At 38.5% G+C, this 26,312-nt stretch overlaps 2 protein-coding genes across 2 annotated transcripts; both read left to right on the top strand.

Annotated features, from left to right (window-relative positions):
- The first annotated feature begins 1,122 nt into the window (after nt 1–1,122).
- RABIF (RAB interacting factor) lies at nt 1,123–4,268 on the top strand. Its single transcript, XM_026697734.2, has 2 exons — nt 1,123–1,484; nt 2,066–4,268. The coding sequence occupies exons 1-2, from the start codon at nt 1,335–1,337 to the stop codon at nt 2,309–2,311; spliced, it is 396 nt and encodes a 131-aa protein (XP_026553519.1). The 5' UTR covers nt 1,123–1,334; the 3' UTR covers nt 2,312–4,268.
- Nucleotides 4,269–17,004: 12,736 nt separating this feature from the next.
- Nucleotides 17,005–24,347, top strand: LOC113434499 (tubulin alpha-1C chain). The gene is made up of 5 exons (XM_026697733.2): nt 17,005–17,093; nt 19,840–20,062; nt 20,932–21,080; nt 22,648–23,328; nt 23,849–24,347. The coding sequence occupies exons 1-5, from the start codon at nt 17,091–17,093 to the stop codon at nt 24,140–24,142; spliced, it is 1,350 nt and encodes a 449-aa protein (XP_026553518.1). The 5' UTR covers nt 17,005–17,090; the 3' UTR covers nt 24,143–24,347.
- The last annotated feature ends 1,965 nt before the right edge of the window (nt 24,348–26,312 follow it).

The raw sequence follows: 26,312 nt of genomic DNA, 5'->3' as shown, positions 1-26,312 counted from the left end.
CTGATTTAAAAAAGGCCAAATGTAATGTTGCCCAAGAGCATATCATCTATAACACTTGGAAGGCTTACCTAGATTTCCAAATGCAGCTATGATTATATAATAGGGATTTTAAATTTTCCTGGCCTCTGGGTTTTGAATTTGTAATTTATTTTGTTAAGAGACAATACCATACTTTAATCATATTGCAATATTTTTAAAAAGATAACTGAAACCTTCATCACCCACATTAATATAGAAGGGATTTTATTGTGAAAATAACTGTAAAGTAATATTGCTATGGCTATTACTTAAAAATCAACAATGTTAATATTGAAGTACATTTTTTTACAACTAGAAAATAACTAATTTCATACAATTTTCGGTCTAAGCATCATGAAAAGATTAAGACAGCTATTAAGCTACATCTATAGAATTCCTGGATTTTATTAGTTATCTACATAATTTCATGTTTATATTATATGAGCTCTCCATTTGCTGTTCGTAATTACAGTAAACTTTTGGAGACTTATGAGACCTATGACAATACTCTTCGTGATAATGAAAGAGAAAAAGAGGTTACAGCATAATAGCCATGCAGTGAGACCATTTGCACATTGATAAAAATACTAAGAATTAAAACCACTTGTTTAGAAAATGTTTAGCAGTCCTTCGGTAAGTAAAAACCAATTTTAATTGGCATAACGAACCGTTGTCTGCGATCACCCGGACTTCAGGATCCGTTATTTGAAACTTGCTCCTTCCGAAGCGAAGGTGGCATTTTCATAGGAAATTATGGGAAATTGGCGTCTGCTAAAGTGAACTTCTAATAAATAACCGACGCAGAAATGTTTGGACACGCTTTTTACTATGTCTATGAACTGCCCAAGTCACCTAATAGGTACTAAAACCTACGTATAGCTGTAGCCGCATGTAAAGTAGAGTCTTCAAGTCGGAGTTCTGCAATTATCGGAATTGGATCAAACTAGCCGGTATCTCTAGTACCTACTTTTACTTTTTAATCTCTTCCTGGGTCTCCAATCTTAGGTTGCGATCCTTGGTTTACTGAGGTAGAGAGGACTTCAGCGGCAAGCACAGCAGAGGGCACCTGTAAAGCTCCTCCCCCCTCCCGGGTTTCAAGGGGCCGCTCCCACTTACATATATTCGGTGGACAGGAGGGTAACCCGGTCCCGCCTATCCAATAGAGCGGGATTGCCTGACTTCGGCATCGTTAAGGACTTCAACTCCCAGAATTCTCTAGTTGGGTGGAGAGTTGAAGTCCCCAGTTTCAAGTTGCTGAAGTCGAGAAACGCCGCCGTGAAGACTCTCCTCCCTTGCTCTATTGCGCTTGCGTAAGTATGGCGGCGCCCAGTTCGGCGATGGAGGCGGCTGCACTGGGACCTGAGGAGCTTGTGTGCGCGAGTGGGCGGAACCGCAAAGCCGTGCTTTGCCAGCGCTGCGGCTCCCGCGTCCTTCTGCCAGGAGCTGCAACCTTCACCCGCAGAGAGGTAGGGCGTATTCGGCTCTCCGTTGTGTTGTAGTCCGTGGTGGTAGCTGTCTAACTCCCCCGTCTAACTTCCAGCCTCGGATGAAATCGGAGTTGCCAATCCCTTGATCGACAGGTGGATTTAAACAAAGCTAACCTTTCTGAGGAGGGAAAATTGCTTGGATTAGATCCCTAATGGAAAAAAAAATCCCTTTCCTCCTAGGCCTTCCAGTCTGGCTGAGTGAGATGCATAAAGTACTTTGTCATGGTAATGAAATATACCTGAAATTAAATCAAGGATTTAAATCTAGCAGAAACTTGAATACCTTTGCTTGACAGCTTTGTATTTGACAATGTCCTGGAACTCCCCTCTCCACTATGCCTGGCACTATGTGGCTGCTTTCATAATTGTATCCCAAACTAGCTTGCTTTGGGTCTCCTGATTTCTCACCCTCAGTAATGCAGTAGTGTGGGTTGGTTTGGCCCAAAGACACATTGCAAATGTGATTAAGTAGAAACTTGAACCAAGGCTCCCATCCATCTCCAATGTCTCCACCAATTCCCTATGCTCAGTAATAACAAAAGTCTTATGTTATTTGACAGCTGTTTCTTCCTGCTATGAAGAAGAAGACGGCTTTGGTGACAAATGGTGACCTAGAAGGGGATGTCTTGCAGGACCACTGGCTAGTCGAAGACATGTTTTCTTTTGAAAACGTTGGTTTCACCAAGGATGTTGGAAATGTAAAGTTCCTGATCTGTGCAGACTGTGAAATTGGTCCTATTGGCTGGCATTGCTTGGATGATAAAAAGAGTTTTTATGTAGCCTTGGACCGTGTTTCTCATGAATGAAATGCTCATAGGTGACCAAAAGTGGTTCCTAGGCACCTGGTTATGCCACATTCTAAATAACTTTCCAAGTTCCTCAATATGTAGACTTGAAACTGGCAGAAATGAAATACCCTTTTCAGATGCATCAATGGAAGTGCTTCTATTGCTTGTTGAGTTGCAACCCATTTGAACCTGACCAAATTTGTACTGATATTTAATAATGTACAATTATGTGCATATACTTTGAAATACACAATTACATGCAAATTGGCAATTCAGTTTCCTTAATGAAAAAGGGAAGATAATCCTGAATTTTGTCCTCTGAAAAATAAGAGTGTAATACAACAGGGAATAAGGCTTCTGATTTATTGGGAGACAAGGGAGCATACCATATTGTGATTTATGGCTTTCTGCTCTGTTCTGGTAAAAGAGTAAACATTTGTGATTTTGATGTTTACCGCTATCTAATGTTTACAAATATCTGAATTTTCACTTCATGATCATTGTTAATTAAAAGCCAGTCATTAGTTACAGGTCATCTTAAATATAAAAATAGTCAGACCGCAGGAAGTAATAATGGAAAATGGAAACGGAATTTTTAAATTTAATTGAAATCATGCATTTTAATTTATATATTGTATATATTGGAAGTACCAATGGTTAATGAAAAAGGGCTCACTCTAATAGGTGTAATCTTATATTTTCTGTATAAAATCTCCATTATTAATCTTTTTTCTAAAGCTACTGTAACACAACTCATTACTGTTATCCCTTGTGAATTACCCAGAAATCATTTAGTCTAGTTGGGAATGCTATCTGAATGTGGGCCCTTTATTTTTCATCTGTCTAGAAGAAAATAGAGAACTTAGCCATGTTTTGTTCTCTGGTTTCTAGTGTACCAAACCCTTCATTTAGATGTCAAGTTTAGAGTGTTCTCCAAGGCTTGGGAGTAGGGTGGGTATTGAACCAATCAGTTGCCTTTTGTTATACTGTACTATTTGGCAATATGCCTGTTTCTTTTTTGTTCACTTTTATGATTCCTTTTAATTTTAAGTGTAAAACTTCCAGGGTTGTTTGGACTTGGGCTGCCTCTGAATTTCAGTAAATAAAAATAGGCTTTGTGAAAAATGGTCAGCTTGTTAGCTATGTGCCCTTCATGGGCTGGATAACTCCCAGGGAAAGGGCATATTTATAGCTTAATTTTAACCAAGCTCAGTATGACAAGAATGTTGTTAAAATGCTACTGTGATTCTGTTCTGTGTATTAATTTAAAGAAAATAACGCTAGGTGATGTTTGTTTTTTCTTTGATTTAAATTTCTCAGAGCTCAGTCTTCTCCCCAGGATTCTTAAACTTCCACTTGAATTGAAAAATCACTTGAATTTTGCTGTTATATGATGTTTTGTATTGCAACACCTTTTCTATCACTGAATTCTGGAGTTTGTAGAATTTTTAAGTGCATGTCTTAGTACACTTTTAAAAATGTATATGTAAGAGTAAACTGAAACGTAATGCAGGTAAGGTTCCATCATTGTGGAATGGACAGGCTAGTCATTCTGTTAGAAGTATTTATTTATGAAAAGTTAAATGTATTACTGCTTTCTTAGTAGTGATGGAGAAAAACAGACTACTGGCTGGTGCCACAGGGGTCAGTTGTTTCTATCACTATTTTAAAAAATACAATGAAACCTCTAGAGTTCATTTGGAAGTTTTCAGTAAGATTTAATCAGTATGGTGCTCGGTTATCCGTTGTTACTCCAGGTGCCATAAACTTTTATCTCAGTGCCTGAAGTGTCTGGAGGTATAAGCAAACATATTTATTTTTCCTGTTAAATATCCTACTGCCCATAATGTTCCCGCTTCAGTCATACATCAATTCATGTTTGTGAATTGTATATATAGGTTTTGCATCTAAGGATATCTGTATAAAAGTTTGGACATTCAGAAATAAAGATCAGTGGTACACAACACTGACAAAATTTCAGTGAGTTCAGTTTCCCTGCAAAAGTAGCTTTGTTGCATAACCCATTCTTCAGACTACATTCATAGTTTCTAAATGCTGTAGGTACCAAGTATGTACAGGATAGGTGTAAGAGATTAGTACTTGTGTCTAATTTTACATTTGCATGTCATTTTATCAGCTAGCTGGAGAGCAAACCTAATTCAATGCAGAAGATTTGGGGATTGGGGCTAGAGATCACAAAAAATGACTTTCTGGGTTTTGCTGGATAATTCAGCTGTCATTACTCTCTTCCAAAAAAAATGACTCCTCCTATTAAACAAGTCTGTCATCTTGAAGTACATTGTGATGCATCTGAATACAAGCTGGGAAACAATTTGACAGAATGAAATGTTTCTTCTTGCTGCATAGAGCCTGGTGACATTTCCATGTTAAATGTCTACCGCATGATGGCACCAGTATTCTATGAATGGGAAGTTACTTGCTGGAAGATCTTAGACTAGCTCTGCAAAAATGAAAAAAGGGCTTTGTTAAATCCCTAATGCTACAAGTAGCAACATTTTTATTATGTTATCTGAAATATTGGTAGAGACAAATCAATACATAGAGCATCCTCAAGGAATATTTTTCATATTTTGTTAATAAGTATAACAAGTTTAGCGTGTTATGTAAATCAGCTATTTATAAAATACTTGGCCTGAATTTTGAAACAGAAATCAACAATACATTTTTCTGCTTGACAAATGCATGTTTCAGACTTTTGCAATAGATCTTAATACTTCAAAAGAAGAGGAATTAATTTGATACACCATCTCATTCCACATGGCAAATCAAACTTACCAAATGAACTAAATTGGATTTTGTTATATATGTCAGATGCAAATGAGGGATACATCGCTTGTAGTACCATGATAGATAAGTATCGGAAGTGTGATGCAACTAGATAATTCTTGGTTTTGTTTTTTTAAAAACTTAAATCCTGTAAATACTTAGAACATATTAACCTCTTTCTTATGTAATGTATGGAGGTGCTATTGTAAGCTGGCTGTAGGAGGAAATAGCAGTATTTCAAGACTTTTTGCAGTTTTATTTATAAAATAACATTCTGAGAAGAGAACAGTATACTCTTATAAAGAAAACAATTACAAAATGATAATTCATTGCTTTGGAAAAGGGTTTGTTTTTATGTTCATTTTTGTTATGTTCACGTTTTTAAATGGTTGCATACCGGCCTTCCTATTGTGATAATAGCTTTTTTAGAAATAAATGTCTGAAATTTAAAAAAAATGTTTTTTTAAAAAGTGCTCAAAATGCTGCCATCTAATGACCATAATCTTTGCAGTATATTCTATAGCAATTCAATTACAAAATGAGAGCATTAAATGACATCAACCCTATTTTTTTAATATGGAAAATATTGTGAACTTTAACCTGTGAATGTAGTTCTTTTCTCCAATACTTTGGAGTGAAAATATCTGAATCTTGCAGAATCAGATTAAATCAAATATTGTATAATGAATAACAAATGAACTTTTCTCCTGCAACAAAACAGTCATCTTGCAAAAGCCTAAATCTCAAAGTTATTTTCTAATGAACAAATTATAAATTAATTTGAACAAATTAAAATGGCAGATTTTAAAAAATGTATTTTTCAGTTAGAATCACTTAGATTCAAGGGAAACACTGCAGTTTATAATTTAAAATAAAGAGGTGTTTATTCTAAACTAGCTGGATACCCGTGCTTTGCAACAAAACTATGGGATCAGGCTATGCAGGAGAAATTTGGTTCACAATCCGTTGGCTCAGTGGTGGTCGGTAATTGAAACACATAATGGTTCCCTTTCTATTCTTCCTTTCCTTTCCTTTCCTTTCCTTTCCTTTCCTTTCCTTTCCTTTCCTTTCCTTTCCTTTCCTTTCCTTTCCTTTCCTTTCCTTTCCATTCCATTCCATTCCATTCCATTCCTTCTTTCCTCCTTTCCTTTCCTTCTTTCCCTTCCCTTCCTCCTTTCCTTTCCATTTCTTCTTTCCATTCTTTTCCATCTATCCATCATCTATCTACTGTATATATTCAGCAAAAGTATTGTAACATACAATCCTCCAACTGTTGTCCCAAAGGTCCTTTTTTGCAGGAGATAACTGGGCTCTGGTTTTTCTTTGAAGATATTTTGCTTCTCATCCAAGAAGTTTCTTCAGCTCTGACTGGAGGGTGGATAATAGAAATACTACAACCTTTGATGCCAAAGTAGCTCCCTATTTGGAAATGTAGTTTGCATCCTTTTAGAGAGTCATTGAGGCAACTTGGAGGTTTGTCTGTGTCCTTGGGTCACCTAAGTGGTGCAAATGGATGTGGAGTTACTAAGGTAACTGAATGTGAGGTAACAGAACGTGAGACAAGTGGCAGTTGGAACAGAGTTCAGGTGGGGAGGGGGAGTAGGACTCCTTAGCGGACTCCTTAGCATCAGAGCATGTTAATTACTGTATTAAGAAATACTAATGATCTCATGGTCACTTTGAAAAATCCTTTCATAGCAAGCATCTAAAAGCCAAGAGGAACATACGTGCCAAATTTCAAGTTTGTAGGCTTTATGGTTCTGGAGATTTCGTGATGCTGAGTGAGTGTTCTTTCACTTTTATATACACTGCTCAAAAAAATAAAGGGAATATTTAAACAACACAGTGTAACTCCAAGTCAATCACACTTCTGTGAAATCAAACTGTCCACTTAGGTAGCAACACTGATTGACAATCAATTTCACATGCTTGTTGTGCAAATGGAATAGATAACAGGTGGAAAGCAGAGGCAGTTAGCAAGACATCCCCAATAAAGGAGTGGTTCTGCAGGTGGTCACCACAGACCACTTCTCAGTCCCTATGCTTTCTGGCTGATGGTTTGATCACTTTTGAATGCTGGCGGTGCTGTCACTCTAGTGGTAGCATGAGATGGAGTCTACAACCCACACAAGTGGCTCAGGTAGTGCAGCTCATCCAAGATGGCACATCAATGTGAGCTGTGGCAAGAAGGTTTGCTGTGTCTGTCAGCGTAGTGTCCAGAGCATGGAGGCGCTACCAGGAGACAAGTCAGTACATCAAGAGACGAGGAGGCCATAGGAGGGCAACAACCCAGCATCAGGACTGCTACCTCTGCCTTTGTGCAAGGAGGGACAGGAGGAACACTGCCAGAGCCCTGCAAAATGACCTCCAACGGGCCACAAATGTGCATGTGGCTGCTCAAACGGTTAGAAACAGACTCCATGAGGGTGGTATGAGGGCCCGATGTCCACAGGTGGGGGTTGTGCTTACAGCCCAACACCGTGCAGGAAGTTTGAAATTTGACAGAGAACACCAAAATTGGCATATTTGCCACTGGTACCCTGTGCTCTTCACAGATGAAAGCAGGTTTACACTGAGCACATGTGACAGACATGACAGGGTCTGGAGACGCCATGGAGAATGTTCTGCTGCCTGCAACATCCTCCAGCATGACCGGTTTCACAGTGGGTCAGTAATGGTGTGGGTGGCATTTCTTTAGGGCTCTGCACAGCCCTCCATGTGCTCGCCAGAGGTAGCCTGACTGCCATTAGGTACCGAGATGAGATCCTCAGAACCCTTGTGAGACCATATGCTGGTGCGGTTGGCCCTGGGTTCCTTCTAATGCAAGACAATGCTAGACCTCATGTGGCTGGAGTCAGCAGTTCCTGCAAGACGAAGGCATTGATGCTATGGACTGGCCTGCCCGTTCCCCAGACCTGAATCCAATTGAGCACATTTGGGACATCATGTCTCGCTCCATCCACCAACACCACGTTACACCACAGACTGTCCAGGAGTTGGGGGATGCTTTAGTCCAGGTGTGGGAGGAGATTCCTCAGGAGACCATCCGCCACCTAATCAGGAGCATGCCCAGGTGTTGTAGGGAGGTCATACAGGCACGTGGAGGCCACACACACTTAGCCTCATTTTGACTTGTTTTAAGGACATTACATCAAAGTTGGATCAGCCTGTAGTGTTTTTTTCCACTTTAATTTTGAGTGTAACTCCAAATCCAGATCTCCATGGGTTGCTAAATTTGATTTCCATTGATAATTTTTGTGTGATTTTGTTGTCAGCACATTCAACTCGGTTATGAACAAAGTATTTAATGAGAATATTTCATTCATTCAGATCTAGGATGTCTTATTTTTGTGTTCCCTTTATTTTTTTGAGCAATGTATATAGATTTGCTCTAGAATGAAAAGTATTTGCAAATACTACAGTTATGTCTTGAGAACATTTAAAAACATATCCTTAGGCTCAGATTCCTTTAAGTCTATATATTGTTGTCTCAAGCGCAGTGGGTTTAGAGGTTCTTTTACTAAATGCTGTATTCATGAAGTTGAATCGCCCAGTTTTTTTGTTAAAGACAAATTGATATGATTGGGTCAGATTGGGCATGATAAGCATCTTAAAGTTCTAATTATCTTCCTAGAGAGAGAATGTGCCATCAAAAGGTGGTATTGTATTGAATCTGTCTCTCAGCTCAACTTAGAATCGGTGTGGGAAGGGGCCATTCAGACTCTGAAATCTTCCTGCTGATATATCCAAATGAAAATGGTTCTTGATAGGTGGCTGTCCAGTCTCTGTTCAAATATACTCCGTGAAGGGAGGGGACTCTCTATCTTCTTTAGTAATTGGTTAACTATCAAATTGCTGTTCGTATTATGTTTATATTAAATTGAAATTTATCTTTCTACAATTAAAGATTATTATTCTGTGACCTGTACTCCAATACAACAAAGAAATAGATCTTGAATCTTCGTGTGATACCCCTTTGCCTCACAACATATCTATTTTAACCTTAAGTATAGCAAATCAAATTTATATTCCTTCCTTTTACTTTTAACAATTTTGATTCTTAGTCTCTTCAAATAATGTCCTCAATCTTGATTTCTTTTCATTTTTTCTTCAAAATCCTTCAAATCTTTAACAAATTTCATTGTAAGTCCAAATAGGAAAATTATCCAGGTCACTCTTTTGGTTTGTTAATGTGTATATACTTTTTAAGTCATTGCCTGTTTCTTCTGTGTGAAATATACCATCATTTTCCAGATCATTCTTGTTGCCTGTCATTTTAAAATCCACTTTCAGATCAGTCTGTCTTACCCAGTAAAATATGTTCCTTTCATAACATCTCTTATACACAGTATCTAGAGGCAGATACTTAAACTTGTGTCCATTTGTTCAAAAATATCTATGTTTACTATAAAATATGTTGCTCATTTTTGTATTCAGTATAAATCAAATTTAAATGTTTTTCTCCTCTAGTTATCTTACTTTCCTGCTAGTTCCCTCTAGTGCCCAACCTTCAAAGAGCCACTGTATCACTTTTAAGAATTCAAAACAAAAGCAGTTTCCCACAGGAAGGATTCTTATAATTAATTGCAAATTCTTATTCAAACTCAAAGCTCTAATTAATCTTTTGTTGTTTACGCCATCAACATTTAAATCCTTAAATTTGTACTTGGAACTTCTTTCACAAAGGATTGAAGGAAGCCCACCTGGTGTTTTCAGATTTGTTGATCCAAATTCACTTAATAGCTGAAAGGCAGCTAGCAAGTCATTTCCAAAACTGATTTTAAAAGGAAGTGTACAAATCCAGGGTTCTTTTGAAGTCACCTACTGTGGTTTTGAGCAAGATGATTATTCCCTTGTCTCCCAGAAATCCATCACAGGATGCTGTCTTGTGGTCTCCTCACCAGGAACAACTGTATGGAATACTCTCATATCATTTCCTTGTCTGGAGAGGAATTATGAAGAGCTACTTACTGGCTCTTCATTCTGCTGTGATCATTGGCTCTACTTCTAGTGAATCATCTTCAGTTTGCATTTTCAACAGGAAAACTACTGGGCTAGGGAAAGGAACTTCTCCTTTTACAGAGGATTTAAAAAAAAACTTCATAAAACTTGATGCATTATAGAACTAATATTCCTAATATAAATATTTGCCCATTCTCAGTAGCTTAGATTGGGCCACCTATTTTGTTGGCATCAAGTTTTACGATGTTTATAATTTTTTTAACACAAACAGAGCAGTCCAATTATTGGAGGTGTATATCGCAACTCTCTACTGATGAAACAGTTCCTCGGGGAAGATAGTTCTGAGTATAAAAGCCCCAACCATATGTGTTACTAATTGTAGCTCTAATACTCTTCTCATAAATGAACTCCTTTTCACATGTTGGAATACCTCCTTAATGATTAGGTAGCATATAAGGTATCTGTATGAATTGTAACCTTGCATTCATTCCGAAACCCAAATACTTCCCTTAAAAGTGTAAGGTTCTCATCCAGACCTGAACTGAAAAACATTTTTGCAAATAATTGAGTCAAATGTTCAATCTTCATCCTTTAATGATTTCTCGGGTAATTTCAGTCCATTGAGAATTATTCTTTCACTAGCCCACTCCCTTCCAAATCTACCACTACATAAATATTCTGGCAAAATATACATCCCATATGAGAAATCTGAAAATACAAACTATATGTGAATACACCCATTCTTTCTCTGTAAGAATGTATAGAAAACACACCCAAATGATTTGTTGATATTATCCCAGATTCCTCTCTTTGAAAAATGAAACCCAGACCACTACTCGTAAAACTTTAACATAATTTAGTATTGTTAGCTTTCAAAATCACAACTTTACAAAACGTATCTTGTTAGAAATTATCAAAACATCCACAATCCTACCAACTATTCTCACACATGCATATTTGATTTTTATACTATTTATTCTGAGATTTAATAAAAAAAACTAATGAATCATTCAGTACTGATTTTGATAGAAGCCAGATTCAGATTGCCCCAGGGTCATTGTGTCTGAGCTGGATGCAGCCCAATGAAAGTATAAAATTCACATTGCAGCATGTTGAAATTATCCTAGCATCACCTAGTTCTTCGACTGTTAGAACAAAAGTCAGACCATATATTAATGTGCATATTTAATGTGGCAAATACAATTTGCACTAATGCACGTGTAATAAATTAAATAGCCAAAAACAAGACCTGCAATTATCTACATGAGAAATCTACACATATTTTCAAATATCACACCTGAAGTCAAGCAGACCCTACAGCTTTCTACAAAAAGTGATCATATAAAGTTACCTACCATTTGAAATTCATTTTTGTCTTTCACTTAATGGCCCCCAAAGCCATTCATTTGACAGATATTGTCACAAAGCCTATCACTGAGATTTATTTATTTATACCCATGCTTTCTGCTCAAAGAAACATCAAGGTGTTTAAGAGGTGTTTTTTTTAAAAAAAATCACACACAACAATGTAAAAACTAAATAATAGTTATACTAAAATCAGAGCTATTATATCTGGGTTGCAAAACTCCATGCATATCACATGTATTGCCATCTGGGTTTTTGCAGCCCAAATCCAATTGTTCATTCAATGTTTCTGATTGTGAGCTTATGAATGTACTAAAAACAATATAACTAATTGTTTAATTAAAGAGCTACAACTTTACAGCTATTTAAAACTTGAGAGATCTGAGCCAAACCCAACTTCCAAGGAAGCATATTCCATAGTTTGTGAGCAACACATTTATAGCCCCTCTCCTATGCATAGGATGACAAGCTTCGGACAGTGGGGTATCTTCAAAATACTCTCCCACCAAAACTTAATGCCTATATTTATGAGATCTCAAATCTTTTAGGGATTTGACAACCAACACCAACATTAAACTGTGTACAATAAGTAATTTTCCCAGAATGTTACTGGGCAGATACAATATGTGGGTGCTTAAAGTTCCTCATCCTTACTTAACTTATTCAAGAATGTGAAATGATCCCTATTCCCTCTTGATTAACCTGACTTACCAGTTACTAAACAAATCATATACAGTAATTACAGCAGGGAGTAAACCACCTTCCAATCTTTCTCATCTGTCATGTTCATACCCAACCCAGTTCAGTTCCTTTGCAAACTATTGACAGAAGATGAACAAAATTCTTCATGAGAATAAGCTCATGCAGACTGATGCCACTATAAATCTGATGGACTTCAGTACTTCAAACCAAAATGTGGCTCTGAGGGATTTGGAAATATCCCAAACTTAATGCAGTTTTTTACAACCTGGCATCCTCCATGTGTTTTGAAACTACATCTATAATTCTTTGCCAATGTTAACTAGAATTATCATAATGCTAACACATCTGAAAAGTTCCAAATTGTGGAAAGTGATCTAAAGCAGTGGTTGGCAACCAGAGGGCCAGGGACCACTGGTGGTCCCCAAGAAATTTTTGGTGGTCTGCAGAGAAATGTCACCCCCAAAGCAATTAATCCTGTGCTGCCCACATGGCCCACGGGAACACAAGGCTTGCGTCGCTTGCATTGCAAACACGAGGTAGTGAGGGGAGGGGGGGACTTGCCTCACTCGCTTCACATGCCTTGCCTGGCCACTGGGCTGCTTCTTTCCACTTCTCTCTTCTTCTGCTTTTGGCTGCGCGCAAGGAAAGCAGCAGGTCTTTCTTTCTCTTCCCCAAACTCTGCCAGAAATGAGTCTTTGGGACCCTGCAAGGCATCCTGCTCCAAGATGCTGCAACTCATTTCTGGTGGAATTTGGGGGAGAGAAAGAAAGACTTCTGCCGCTTCTACGGCTTTTCTTGCATGAAGTTGAAAGTCACTCTCTCTCTCCTTGAGAACAGAGCTGGAGACGGTATCTTGCGATCCCAAATAAAGAATGATCAATCGGTAGGAAAATAGGGTGGGGAATTTTCCTGCAGACTTTTGGGGTTTTCCCAGGGTCTCTGGACCACAGGATTTAAAATTATGAGTTTGGTGGTCCCTGAGGTCCAAAAGGTTGGCGAGCCCTGCTCTAACGAATCTCACTGACTATAGCATTTCGTTTCCTTTTTTACATAAACTGAAAAAAGGGGGGATGCATACCCAAGACAGAGGCTGTGGAACTGGCTGTCATGAGGTCCTTAGAGGGTGCTAATGCTATTCATTCAGCACAGCCTGCATTTTTTCCAGCTTCTGCCTGAGCTGAGCTACTATTGTCACTTCATTAATGTTAATGCATTTCTTCAAGATGCCACATCTGTTTTTCCCAAAGCACACATGACCCTTTTTATATCTACTAAAAATTAAAAATATATATATAATCTATACATAGTTGCAGCAACTCAAAATATGATATTGCCATACTTGAGGAAGACAAGACATAATTACAAGTAACAACTGCCTTAGATGAAAAAGCAACCAGAATTGATTTCAGGATAAATGCAGAGAAATCAAAGATCACGTATGTGAACTCCACTGCACAGATACAAGGAATCATATTTGGATCACAGCAACTTCAGTGTAGAAAATTTTGCCTATTTGGGTGGTGTACAGACGGACATCAAGTTCCACATTGGAAAAGCAACAGGTGTTTTTCAGAGAATGAATAAAATCTGGTCCTCATCATCTGTATCACTGAAACTTAAATTGTGTTTGCTCACTTCTATAGTAATCCTGATAGCCATTTATACCAGTGGGGCCTGGAAGGCATCAGTATTAGCTATGTCTTCCAACAAAGATGCTTTGCTGAATCCGAAAAGATTTGCTATTTTGACCATGTTATTAACAAAGAAGTGCTTTGAAACAAAGTAACAGTTTTTCCTGCAAATTATGTAACATTGTGGCATGTAGATGACTGACTTGCTATAGATCAGCAGTCGCCACTGGTGGGCCTTGAGAAAATTGTGGTGGGCCACAGAGAAATCTCACCCCCAGAGCACCCCCACAAAGCAATTAATCCAGGCTGCACAGAAACACAAGGCTGCTCAGCCCACATGGCCCGCGGGAACCCTCCCTGCCCACTCACTCCTTACCCGGTAAACTTGCCTGCTAAATTGCTATTTTTCCTTTTTTTGACCATCATCTGTTCGGCTGTGCTGGGAGATTTAGATTAGATCCAAAATGGTTGGATTTCTTGCTTTCTAGCTAGTCTTTAGATCTTCAGCTCTGCTTTAAAGTACAGCCGAATCTCCCTTAGGACTGAAGGTTTGTTTGCAAGCAAATTCAGTGCAGACTCACAGCAAGCAAATTTGAGAGACTGAGCTAGCCGATGGCAGATAGATAGATCATTGAATGATTCTGTGAGCAACTCAATCTGCCTGCTTTGCCTGATTTTGGGTAAAAGTTTCTTTTTTTATAAAAAAAATCAATATTTACATACATGGTGTGTTGTGAGTTAATTTTGTGAGTTTGCTTGCAAGCAAATTTTATGTGACAGACTGAGCTAGCCAATGGCAGATAGATAGATCTCTGAATGAATCTGTGATTCTGGAAGCAACTCAATCTGCCTGCCTGCTTTTTGGGTAAAAGTTGCTCTTTTTATTAAAAAAAATCAATATTTATATAAATATTTATAATATTTACAAGCCATGCCCAGCCAGTCACATGACCACCAAACCACACCCACAAATTAGGCCATGCCCACAGAACCAATTAGTGGTCCCTGGGATCTAAAATTATGAGTTTGGTGAGGTCCAAAAGGTTGGCGACCCCTGCGGTAGATGACCAGGCTGAGCCTGAGGGATCAAATGCATCATAAGTCACAAGTCCCTGCACCCCCTGCAAGAGATCTAAATCCAGCCCATCTTGAATGCCTTTCTTATCTCCCACTCATTTCCCTTGACCGCTAGTTGGTCAAATTCTTGTAGAGAGCTTAAACTTGCAATCTTTTGATCTGCCTGAATTGATTTCCCCAGCGCTTGACACTTGCAGATCATATACTCTGTATGGATAACAATCAAATTCCCAAGATGGCAATGAGCTGAACCCCCCCACCCCACTCCCCCAATGCCAAATGACCAAGAGGACACCCTCAAAATACATGGCCAAGAATGTCAATTGATGACTTAAAGACTTTAAACATCACATGGGAAGATAGTGAAGTATGCACCCCAAAATACTGCAGATCGTTGCTGCCTGATATTCTACATAGCATAGGAGGATCTAATGCTAATGCTAAATTCAAAAGAATATAGAAAAATACAATCAGTGCTATGAGCTAATATAGATGTTGTTACAACTGATTGGACTAATTAATAAATCAACGATCCCTTACTAATAGAGCTATGTTTGTGGGCAATTACAGTTCTAAGAATGAGGAGGGAACCAGACAGGAAAGGCTATTTTACAATTTAAATGTTATTGACTACAGAAACAATTTGACAGTTAAATATTACCAAAAGCTATTCCATCTGAACTCAGACAGAATCAAATGTTTAATCTTATGAGGAATGGAGAACTGGTTACTAAAATCAGACATAATCTGAAGTCCCACTAAACATGTTTCTATTGTTCCAACTTAAAAAGATCAATCATTTTAAAGTTGGGCTTTATTTTGGGAGATGTAATGTATTTTTCTTGGGAAGCTACAGAAATGTTTGCCATTGTCTTCTTCCAGAATGTTTCAATTTCCCAATCTAGACCTGGGATTTCTTGATCCACCAACTGATCCCTAACTGGCCTTGGTTCTGCTTAACTTTTTGAAATCAGCCAAAGTAATAGAAATGAAGTCTTTTAGAGCTATTTATCCAGCCCACGACTATCAAAAAGTGGCCCGCAGGCCGGATGCTTCATGTGCTGGCCATGCCCAGTTTAGCAAAAGGGGGAAAAGTTGCGATACTTCATGTGACACTGCTGTGATGAAGCGAGTTTGACACCCTGGATCTAGCCAATGTAGCTGTATCTTCAGCAGTTCTCCATGTTAATCTACAATGGCAAAAGAAAATAAATCAGGAGTCTAATAGTATCTTTTCGCACCTAAAATCTTTTCCAAATATTTTAGTCTTTATAAACATTTGTGCCACGCTCATAAATGGATGCTTTTAATATGTTAATTGGAAAAGAAGTCACTAGATTCCTCATTTTTAGAAATCCCCTTAAATTTGATAAATTAGCATCAGCACTCTGAAATGTGACACATGCTATTTTAAAGTGTTATATCACAAGTTAAATGTTCATCAGATCCCAGGAGTGCTCCAAAAGAGCCACTGAGACAGTCTGCCTGAAAACTCTGCAATTTTCTTCTAATCTGGGTTTAAAGTTTCCGACCTTACTGCCTTGATAACCAGAATCTGACTTCTGGCTCTTCCTAGTCCCTAATCCCACCAGGAGGCCCCTATCTCCTTCCATGTTCCCACCCCCCAAAAATAATAGAGAACTTAGTTTCATTGAGGCTTCGGGATTTTTTCCCCACTTCGGCTCTCTGCATTTTTCACCCAACCCAACAGCTGCACGAAAACCCTCTTTTCGTGAGGACGACCCGAAAAACCGCCGCCTCTCTGCGAGACATAAACAGGCAGCCATCAACAGGGAGTCCCGAAAGAAGCAAATCACTTAACCCCGGCCACAGGGCGCATTTGCGTCTGGCATTTCCAGACAAGTGTGGGCATATCCGAACTTGGCCCGGAGGAATGCGAGCTGATTTGACGCAGGAAGAAAGAGAGATGACCTCGGCCGCTTGCGTTTGGCGGGAACTGTTTTCTTAACTTTGCCCCATTACGAATTGCCCTATGGCCGCCCGCGAATGGATAAATTCATACTTGCTACCCAATGACGAAGAGACGGCTGCTTCCCTACTTTCGGTTCCCACTCAATAGCGCGCTAGGGGAGGCGTGAGGAGACGGCGGAGCTACCCAATGCGCTGCAAGGAGAAAAGCGCTCGTTTGGGGTCTCTATATAAAGGCGGCCCAGGGAGTGAAGCAGCTGTTTTCGCGGTGCTGTTCAGACCCGTAGCGCGTCTGCTGTCGCCAGAGCACCGATAACTTCGGAAAGCCTTAGCCTGCCGGAGAAATGGTAAGAGCCGTTTGACTTTTTTTTTTTTTTTTACTCTGGGACCGTTTTGTGCCTTTTCCAGGGACTTGGTTAATAAAGCCTCCGTACGGCCACAGGTGGGGCGTTATGTAATTGGTAAAGGGCCCCTTTACCAAAAGTTTTACTTTAAAAAAAAAAAAAGACGGCCTGACTGCTCCACGTTCTAGGCCTCGTAATTCCCGCGTCCAGATCCCTAGCGAGAGCGGCCACGTTGTGAACTTGGGTCCCTCTGGACAGCGTTTGCTCCGAAAAAGGGGGCTGGGGCTGCGTAGCGAAGAGGTCCGAGTGAAGGAAAGGGCTTTCCGGAAGCAGAGGTCGACTGCCTGAGAGCCTACGTCTTTTCCCCAAAGATGGTGCCTTTTCCTGCCAAGAAGCGCGCTCGTTTTCCGCTGATGCTCCTTTCCCGATATCTATGGCCCAGATTTTCCGAGAGAAGGCAGCGAAGTAGCGCTGCCGCCGCCACTTCAGAGTGCGGTGTTTGTGGTGGGGTCGATTTACGCTTTACTCGGAGTTTCATCGGGTGAGGCTCTTTCATTAAGCTTTTGAGGTGTATGTGGGGCTGCACGTATGTCCAGAAGTCGAGAAGAAATTAAGAAGCCAAGACCCGGGCGGACAATCACAGAAACACCTTCCCTTTGTCTGAAAAAAAGGGGGGCGGAAGGGATGCCAAAGAAACTTTGATCTGCCACCCTCATGTCCGGCTCTTTTAAATTCCGCGAGTTTTAATGACTGTTCACCAGCCATTATCTTTCTGTGGGATTTGGGCCTCTCTGTATAAAGTTGTAACCGATTGGAACATTTCTGGCTGTTTGAGTTTCGTACTTCAACTTTGTACAATGCAACTTTGTGCATTGACATAAAATGGTGGAAAAGTTCTAAATAAGATGGCTGCCTCTGTTTTTTCTCTTCTGATATTTCAATACTCTTATGACAAAATCTCGTAAAACTATTTTTCACAATGCAATCTGGCTCAAAGTTCATGTTGTTTAAGTAATTTATCCTTTTATTCTAATTGTTTTGTTTCTTCCTAAATTGTAGTTCGGATTCTTAATTCTTACAATTATTCCAAAATATTTTTGTTAGATTGTAACTATTACTCTTTTTTTTTATACATTGATTTAACCAAGTATAGCTTCATATTGCGGTCTGGTGAAAAAGTAAGACAAATCCTAACTTAGAATCCTAAGCCTAAACATGTAGAACAATCAACTAAAATCAAAATTCTCTATCAGACATTTCTGCACATAATTAAAATGGATTTATATCTACAATATTTAAGCTGTCGCCTTTAATGACAATTATACAAAGAATGAACTGATGACTAAGGAAGACTCCTATGCAGAGCCACAAATTATTCCAGTTTTATAGTCCTAGACATTGATGCAGGCCAAAACTGATGACCAGAAGGTGCTCAACTATAATGCTGGTGCATTACTAGATAGATGGGTTCAATTTTCGCTGCTCTATTCCTCTTTTTGGATGATGGGCACCCTTGGAATTTTGAACACCCTCTGCCAAACAACTGTCAATATTAGAGAGGAACTATTTTTTTCACCAACTGTTTGGCCCCGACAATTGCATTCCTTTACCAGAAAATCAAATGAGTAAATCTGCCTCACAGAATTCAAGCTACCTGCTTTTTTCCCCCTGCACAAATATTATATGACTATAAGAAAAGGGATGGGCGGACATAATAGGCATAAAGAGGTATCTTTGGACTCACCTGACACTCCCGAGTATCTCTTCAAGGCCTCTACACATAGTGGAAATAGTTTTTCCCCATGACTTGAGGGAGTAAATGGCTTTACATTTTTATCTTTGTAAAGTATGGATTTTCTTTGACCAGAGGCACTGGGTGTAGGAAATGAGGAAAAGAACATAGATTGTCCTGTCTGACATACATAAAAGAGGTAATAACTTGCAGCATATTACTGTTTTTATCATTTTGCTAAAAACATAGGATCCTGCAGATACTTCTCACCTGGTCAGATTATTTGTGATGCCCAGGTCATAAAACCTAGCTACACTTACAATACACCTCATTTAATTAGAAGTTATGATGAACTTTATCAGAGCTATTTTTAAAATTCTAATGGCTGCCCCCCCTCCAAAACCCCTGCATTGTCACATTATCACATTTTGTGGTCTTTGCAGCTGGTTCATATTTATGATCATCTGCCGCATCCCATGCTCACATGACCATGATTTTTGTGGGGTTTTTTTGCTAGTTCCTGGCAAAAACCAGAAAACTGTTTCACTTAAATGACCCTGGTGTTCACTGAACAATAACTGAAAACAAGGTTGTAAAATTGGTCACCAATTTATGACTGCCACAATTGTAATTCCAGCTTCAATTAGGCTCATAAGTCAAGAACTACTTGTATTATAGCTTTTCCCATCCTGAAGCTTTCACAATGCTGGCCAGATATTCTGGGATGGAAATTCCTATATTTATAACCAACTGTTTCAAAACAATTAAGGGCTATTTTATAAAATGAAAGTGAAATATGTTTTTATAGAATATGAAGTAAATAGTGGAGTCTTATTCTAGCACTGATGTAAAGTTTCAAGGAATTGATAACTCCTTAAAAGATGATTGTCCCTTAAATTCAAAAGAAGGTGGTAGTCACCTATTTCCCTTTGGTGAATTAGTTGGCACTTGCCTTTTAGTCTATGGTAAAGAAGAAAGAGGAAACATTACTAATTTCCTGTCTGTCTCTCTCCATAGCGTGAATGCATCTCAATCCATGTTGGCCAAGCCGGTGTGCAAATTGGCAATGCATGTTGGGAGTTGTATTGCTTGGAACATGGCATTCAGCCTAATGGCACAATGCCAAGCGACAAAACAATTGGTGGTGGAGATGACTCATTCAACACCTTCTTCAGTGAGACCGGGGCAGGAAAGCATGTTCCTCGTGCTGTATTTGTGGATTTGGAACCAGCAGTCATAGGTAAATAGGGCTTACATGGCTGTAGTAAAAGGGAGAAATGTGGGAGTGGTTTAGCAGAAAGATGTTGAGATGTAAAAACCTCCTGTTTTATATGTTGCCTTCTGGACTTTATAAATAAAATTTATAGAAGTGTGTTACCCCTACTGTATAGTTGGATCAAACACAGTATTTATTTCTAAATGTATAACTAATCTGTTTTATTTAGATTTTGATACTTCATAACTCTTGAAAAAATCAGATAGTGTTTCTCTTTGCCCTCTGCTACTGTGTATTCTCATGATTAGTTTGTAGCTTTTGGAATACTTGAAACAATGAATCATGTTCCTATTAAGTGTCCAGTTAACATATAGATTAAAATCTGTAACTAGGTAATAAGAATATTTATGTGCTCTTTCAATAAGTTTATCTCTCATCTATTTCCCAGAGAAGAAATCCCAAGTAGCAAGAGAGTCTTAAAATTACATGATAATTTGTTAAAGTTTCATCTTTCACAATAAAAATTTGAAAACCAGAAACCATTATAAAAATATTATAAATGGTTGGAATATATAATCTGTATTTCCTTATCAAACCTAAAACCTGTAGTGATTTTGTGAATATAAAATGGATTATTTAAGGAAAACTGGAAATTGCTTAGAAGGGAAAATAAAACCATTCTAAAAAGGGGGTTTTCTGTCTTCAAACCCCTGCAGGATATCATTTTTAATATCTTATCATTTCCTATATTTATAATTTTAGGTATTATAATCTTAGGTATTGAGAGGTTATGGTTTAAACAGCGATACTCTGAGACAATGAGGAAGTAGAATGTGATCAATAAATTATTTTCTAGATTTTCACTGCAGAATAATGTGTGTATTCTATTGCAGATGAAGTGCGGAATGGGATATATAAGCAACTCTTCCATCCTGAACAATTGATTTCTGGCAAGGAAGATGCTGCTAACAATTATGCAAGAGGTCATTACACTGTGGGAAAAGAAATAATCGACCTTGTATTGGAGCGGATTAGGAAGTTGGTATGTCTTAATGTTTTAAACTTGTCAAACATACACTGAGATTTAGCATGAGCATAAATCAAATCTAAAACAACTTGTAAGTGCAGTGGTGGGCTGGGCCCGCCCAGGCATTTTCCCATCCTATATATCTTATCTTTTTGCTTGCACATCCCGCCCTTGCAGCCCAGCTGCTTTCTGGGCCTCGCCCGATCTACTTACCCTGGTTGCCATGTGCAGGAAATTTCCTTGTTTTTGCAGCCATGCATAAACGCTCACATTTTCAGTGAGCCAGTTGTTAAAGTATGTGCAGCCCACTTCTGTGTAAGTGCCATAGGTAGATTAGCTTATTGGCCTGGGGGATGCAATATAAAGTTTTTTCCCCAATATTAAGAAAAATGTCATTGGCTGAAATGAAGAGGATAACATGTGATATGGAAAAGTGCTTATCCCAGGCATTCCTGGAGGCTTCTCTGCCCACTAATAGTTACACCTACATGGCTGGGCAAGTAGTAATTGATTGGGTGGCAAAGCTATTGTTCCTTCACAAAGTCCTCTCTTCCTGGGAGGGAGAAAAGCTGGGCTCCAGGATGCAGTTGTCATATCAATATAATCCTGATTTTGCAACAACCTGGCCATGACAATCAAGGGGAACTTACCAGGTGAAAATGGCAATGACCTCCGAGCATGTTTGTGGGCTGTGCTTTGGGGGCACTCTTACCTAGCCAACGGACAGAGTATAGAGTACAATACCCAGGTGGAGAAATGAGAGCTCAGAGAGCAAGGACCCCTTTTGTCATTTGAGGTACTCATGGACAACACTTTTCCTACTGATATTGATTCCTTCAATACAAATCAGAGCAATCCTAGAGCCAAATGTTGTTGGAACTAATCATTTTTCTGTTCATTTTTTTCTTCTTCATTTCCCCTTCATTCTCTTCTGATACTTTCTTCTCTCTTTCCCTTCCTGGGGACAAGGGTCAAACCAGTGGTGCCAGTGGTCTACACTGACAACTTGCAAGAAGCTTTGAGATTAATCCAAGGGCTTTGTGGTTGCAGATATGTCCACTTAGAATAAGGGGTTTGGACAAAATAATGTAGTTCCTGGTTTAGTTTAGTTTAGTTTAGTTTATTGTCATTGCACCTCGTACAATGAAATCAAACACCATCTTCAGTGCACATCATGACCATAAAAATAAACACAAAACACATCCTTCATACTCCACACATTGAACCTAAAACCACCAACACTGCATTATACAGTAGAATTCAAAAGAGCTATTGCCCTGGGATAGAAGCTGTTTTTCAGCCTACTTGTGCTTGTTTTTATTATTCTGTACCATCTTCCAGATGATAATAGTTCAAAAAAAGGGTGCCCAGGATGAGATGGATCTTTGAGAATATAGTTATATAGAAAGATCTTACTAAGGAATCAGTGCTGGATAAAATCCCTTTCTTTCTGAATTTTCCTTACAGATCAGAACAACAATTTCTTGGCAAGGAAATTCTTGCTACTTTATTACAGGATATAAAAAAGAAAAGGGCAAACTTATAGTACTGTTGTAATGTAATATTCATATTCTTCTTTCAGGCAGACCAGTGTACCGGTTTGCAAGGATTCCTGATCTTCCACAGTTTTGGAGGAGGCACTGGTTCAGGTTTTACTTCTCTGCTAATGGAACGCCTGTCAGTTGACTATGGAAAAAAATCAAAACTCGAATTTGCCATATACCCAGCTCCTCAAGTTTCAACTGCTGTTGTTGAGCCATATAATTCCATATTAACTACGCATACTACTCTTGAACATTCTGATTGTGCCTTCATGGTTGACAATGAAGCTATCTATGATATTTGTCGGAGGAATCTAGACATTGAGCGCCCAACATACACCAATCTCAACCGACTCATTGGTCAGATTGTTTCATCCATCACTGCCTCTCTCAGATTTGATGGTGCCTTAAATGTAGATCTGACAGAATTCCAGACAAACCTGGTGCCTTATCCCAGAATTCATTTTCCCCTAGTCACATATTCCCCTATTATTTCAGCAGAGAAAGCCTATCATGAGCAACTCTCTGTCTCCGAGATCACCAATGCTTGTTTTGAGCCATCCAATCAGATGGTGAAATGTGATCCTCGCCATGGCAAGTACATGGCCTGTTGTATGTTGTACCGTGGAGATGTTGTCCCCAAGGATGTCAATGCTGCCATTGCTGCTATCAAAACAAAGCGTACTATTCAATTTGTTGATTGGTGTCCTACTGGTTTTAAGGTAAGTATTACTGATATGTATTGTAAATGGCATATTGTCTAAATGTGTAGATTTCTGAATAAATGTAGTAGAAACATGCAACTTTGAAATGGTATAAACAGCATCATGATTTACAGTGCAATTAAAATTATAGTTAAGTGTACATAGCAGCTGAAGGATTTTTCTCATAGTTCTGATAGTTAAGATGCTACCATAGATATATAGAAACTGCATGCAGGATTGTGCAAATTGAACATTTCTTTAACAGCAAAATTGCTTTGGGGGATAATGTTGGGACATTTCCTGACAAATGCAAATAATTAAGAGTTTTTCTTTATTTCAATTTTTCTATGAAAAAGGCAATAAGTTAATACATTATACAGATTCAGCTGTGGTGGTGCTTAAAATAGGCATAGAACAATCTTTATAGGATTTCTGTTCTCTATGTAAATGTAGCACATTCTGATATGCAAATATATACATGTTACATACTACTTGGATGTACGATATCCTGACAATGTCTATTTCTGTAACTTTATAGGTGGGTATTAATTATCAGCCCCCAACAGCAGTTCCTGGTGGTGACTTGGCTAAAGTCCAACGTGCAGTTTGCATGCTCAGCAATACCACAGCCATTGCAGAAGCTTGGGCCCGTCTGGATCACAAGTTTGATTTGATGTATGCCAAGCGGGCTTTTGTCCACTGGTATGTAGGAGAAGGAATGGAGGAAGGAGAATTTTCTGAGGCCCGAGAAGATTTGGCTGCACTTGAAAAGGATTATGAAGAAGTGGGCACTGACTCCTTGGATGGTGAAGATGAAGGTGAAGAATATTAAAACTCTTTAAATATTGTGAGGCTGTTGCCATTTGCTACTTTGCCTGTGTTACCAAGAAAATGCATCTTTACATCTCAAATGTAAACATCTAGCATTCCATAATAAAGTACTTGGAATAAATTCTTATAACCAAAGAAATCATCAGTTGTTGATCCAAGCATTAAATGTTTAGCTGGGATACAAATAAAATGATCTTGCATATCAATATGGAGTGGTCTCATTATAGCATATTCTTAAACACAGACATTTTCATTGAGTATTTGCATATAGTAAAAATTTTCTATTTTTTTAACTGGGAAACAAATCATTTTTTACAATTTCAATAAAATATTGCTTGCAAATTAATAAAACGGAAGTTCTTAAAAGAACGTCACAAGTATCCTTTACATATTTATACATGTCTTTGTAAGTTTCGCATGCATTTAACATCTATTCAGTTGAAACATTCTCATTTTTTCATCTCACAGTGCTGTCAACTGCAGTTAGCAAAAAGCCAACAACTACTCCCATCAAAAGTTATATATTTCAAACATATATTTCCAGACTTTCTCTAATCCCAAAATGCATAATACTTTTTTCCCATATATCAAGAGCCAGCAAAAATCTGGTGTATAACCCTGCCTGACACAAGCTGCATTTCACATATCCTATTCAGTTGCATGACATTCTGTAAGAGAATTTGGATGTAGTTGCAGCCTTTGAAAAATAGATGGGGCATTTTTTTGAGTTATTTAATTTTAATGAGGTGGAATGATAGAAAAATTAATCATAGTGATGAACCAATCATTTCCTAGAATGAGCCTACTTAGATTTCTTGTTCCAGCATTTGAACATATAAAGTAGCGTGTTAAACAAGGCCTGGGAATATCAATATCTGAATTGCAGGTTTGTAGGATGTCCATGATGTCAAGTCAGATATTGCCAGTTTAGGCAGGCAGGAAATATTTTCAGCTAATGGGTATACAAGAAACGTGGAGAGCTTTCAACTGGATACTCTCAGCAAATGGTTGCTGGGAGAAGTCTGCCATAAAGCACAAGGTCAGTTATGCTACCAGTTACGTGAGGCAAATGGGTGACGGGTACCTTGCCAACCTCTAAACTCCAGAAAAGATTCTATCAGCCTACGTTACATTAGCTATTCACATTATTTCCATACTATTACATTAGCAATAGCTCTAAAAGGGATCCAATCAAAGAGTAGTTTAATGGATTGAGGATTCTGTAACCGATCACTTTTAATGTTTTATAATGTAGGTAGTATCCACATCATGAGGATCTGAATTCAGATAATTTAAAATTAATCTAATCTCCAAACTCAATTGACACCCTCTTTATTAACCTGGTCACAGAAGACAGCTGTTACTAGTTGGTCTTGACTGTTCTCAACAAAACTGAACAGAGTACTTGGATGGCAATGCACCAAGGTACCTTTTAACTGAAACACACTAGAAGCTTTTTTAAAACTCTGGAAGGAGACTACAGATCATCCTCAATTTACAACTATTCATTTAGTGACTTTGAAGTTACAATGGCACTGAAAAAAGTGACATGGCTATTTTTCACACAACCAGTGCATGATCACGTGATCAAAATTCAGACACTTTGACAACTAGTTCATATTTCTCACAGTTGCAATGTCCAGGGGTCAAGTGATAATCTTTTGCAACTGAGTAGCAAAGTCAATGGGGAAGCCACATTCACTTAACCCTGTTACTAACTTAACTTCAGTGATTCACTTAACAACTGTAGCCAGAAAGATCATAACATGGAACAAAACTCACTTAACTGTCTTGCTTAGCAACAGAAATTTTGGACACAATTGTCATAGGTCAAGGACTACCTGTAGCAAAAACATTTGTATTCTTGTAAAGACAATAAAAAATTGGATAATTGATTATTGACTTTAGAAGGCCACAACTTCCTGCTGGGATGGCATGCCTTTCTCTGGTATAAGGGAACTAAAACATGGGTATTTTAGAAGACATATTCATGAGGCATTGTTTTTGAGCTGGGAAAAGATTAAAAGACAATATTACTTAAAAATTCCAACATGGATATCAACTATTGAAGCTTTCTTATCCAATAATATATAAAAAGGAACAAACAGATATGGGGAATTATTGAATGAAAAGGGTGAACTTAAATCTATGCAAACGTTGCAAGAACAAGG

Source organism: Pseudonaja textilis, chromosome 3 (assembly GCF_049901715.1).
Source record: "Pseudonaja textilis isolate UNSWEBS1 chromosome 3, rPseTex1.2, whole genome shotgun sequence".
Classification (NCBI taxonomy): domain Eukaryota; kingdom Metazoa; phylum Chordata; class Lepidosauria; order Squamata; family Elapidae; genus Pseudonaja; species Pseudonaja textilis.
The sequence above is the reverse complement of the archived record's forward strand: the minus strand, read 5'-3'. Positions and strand labels throughout refer to the sequence as shown.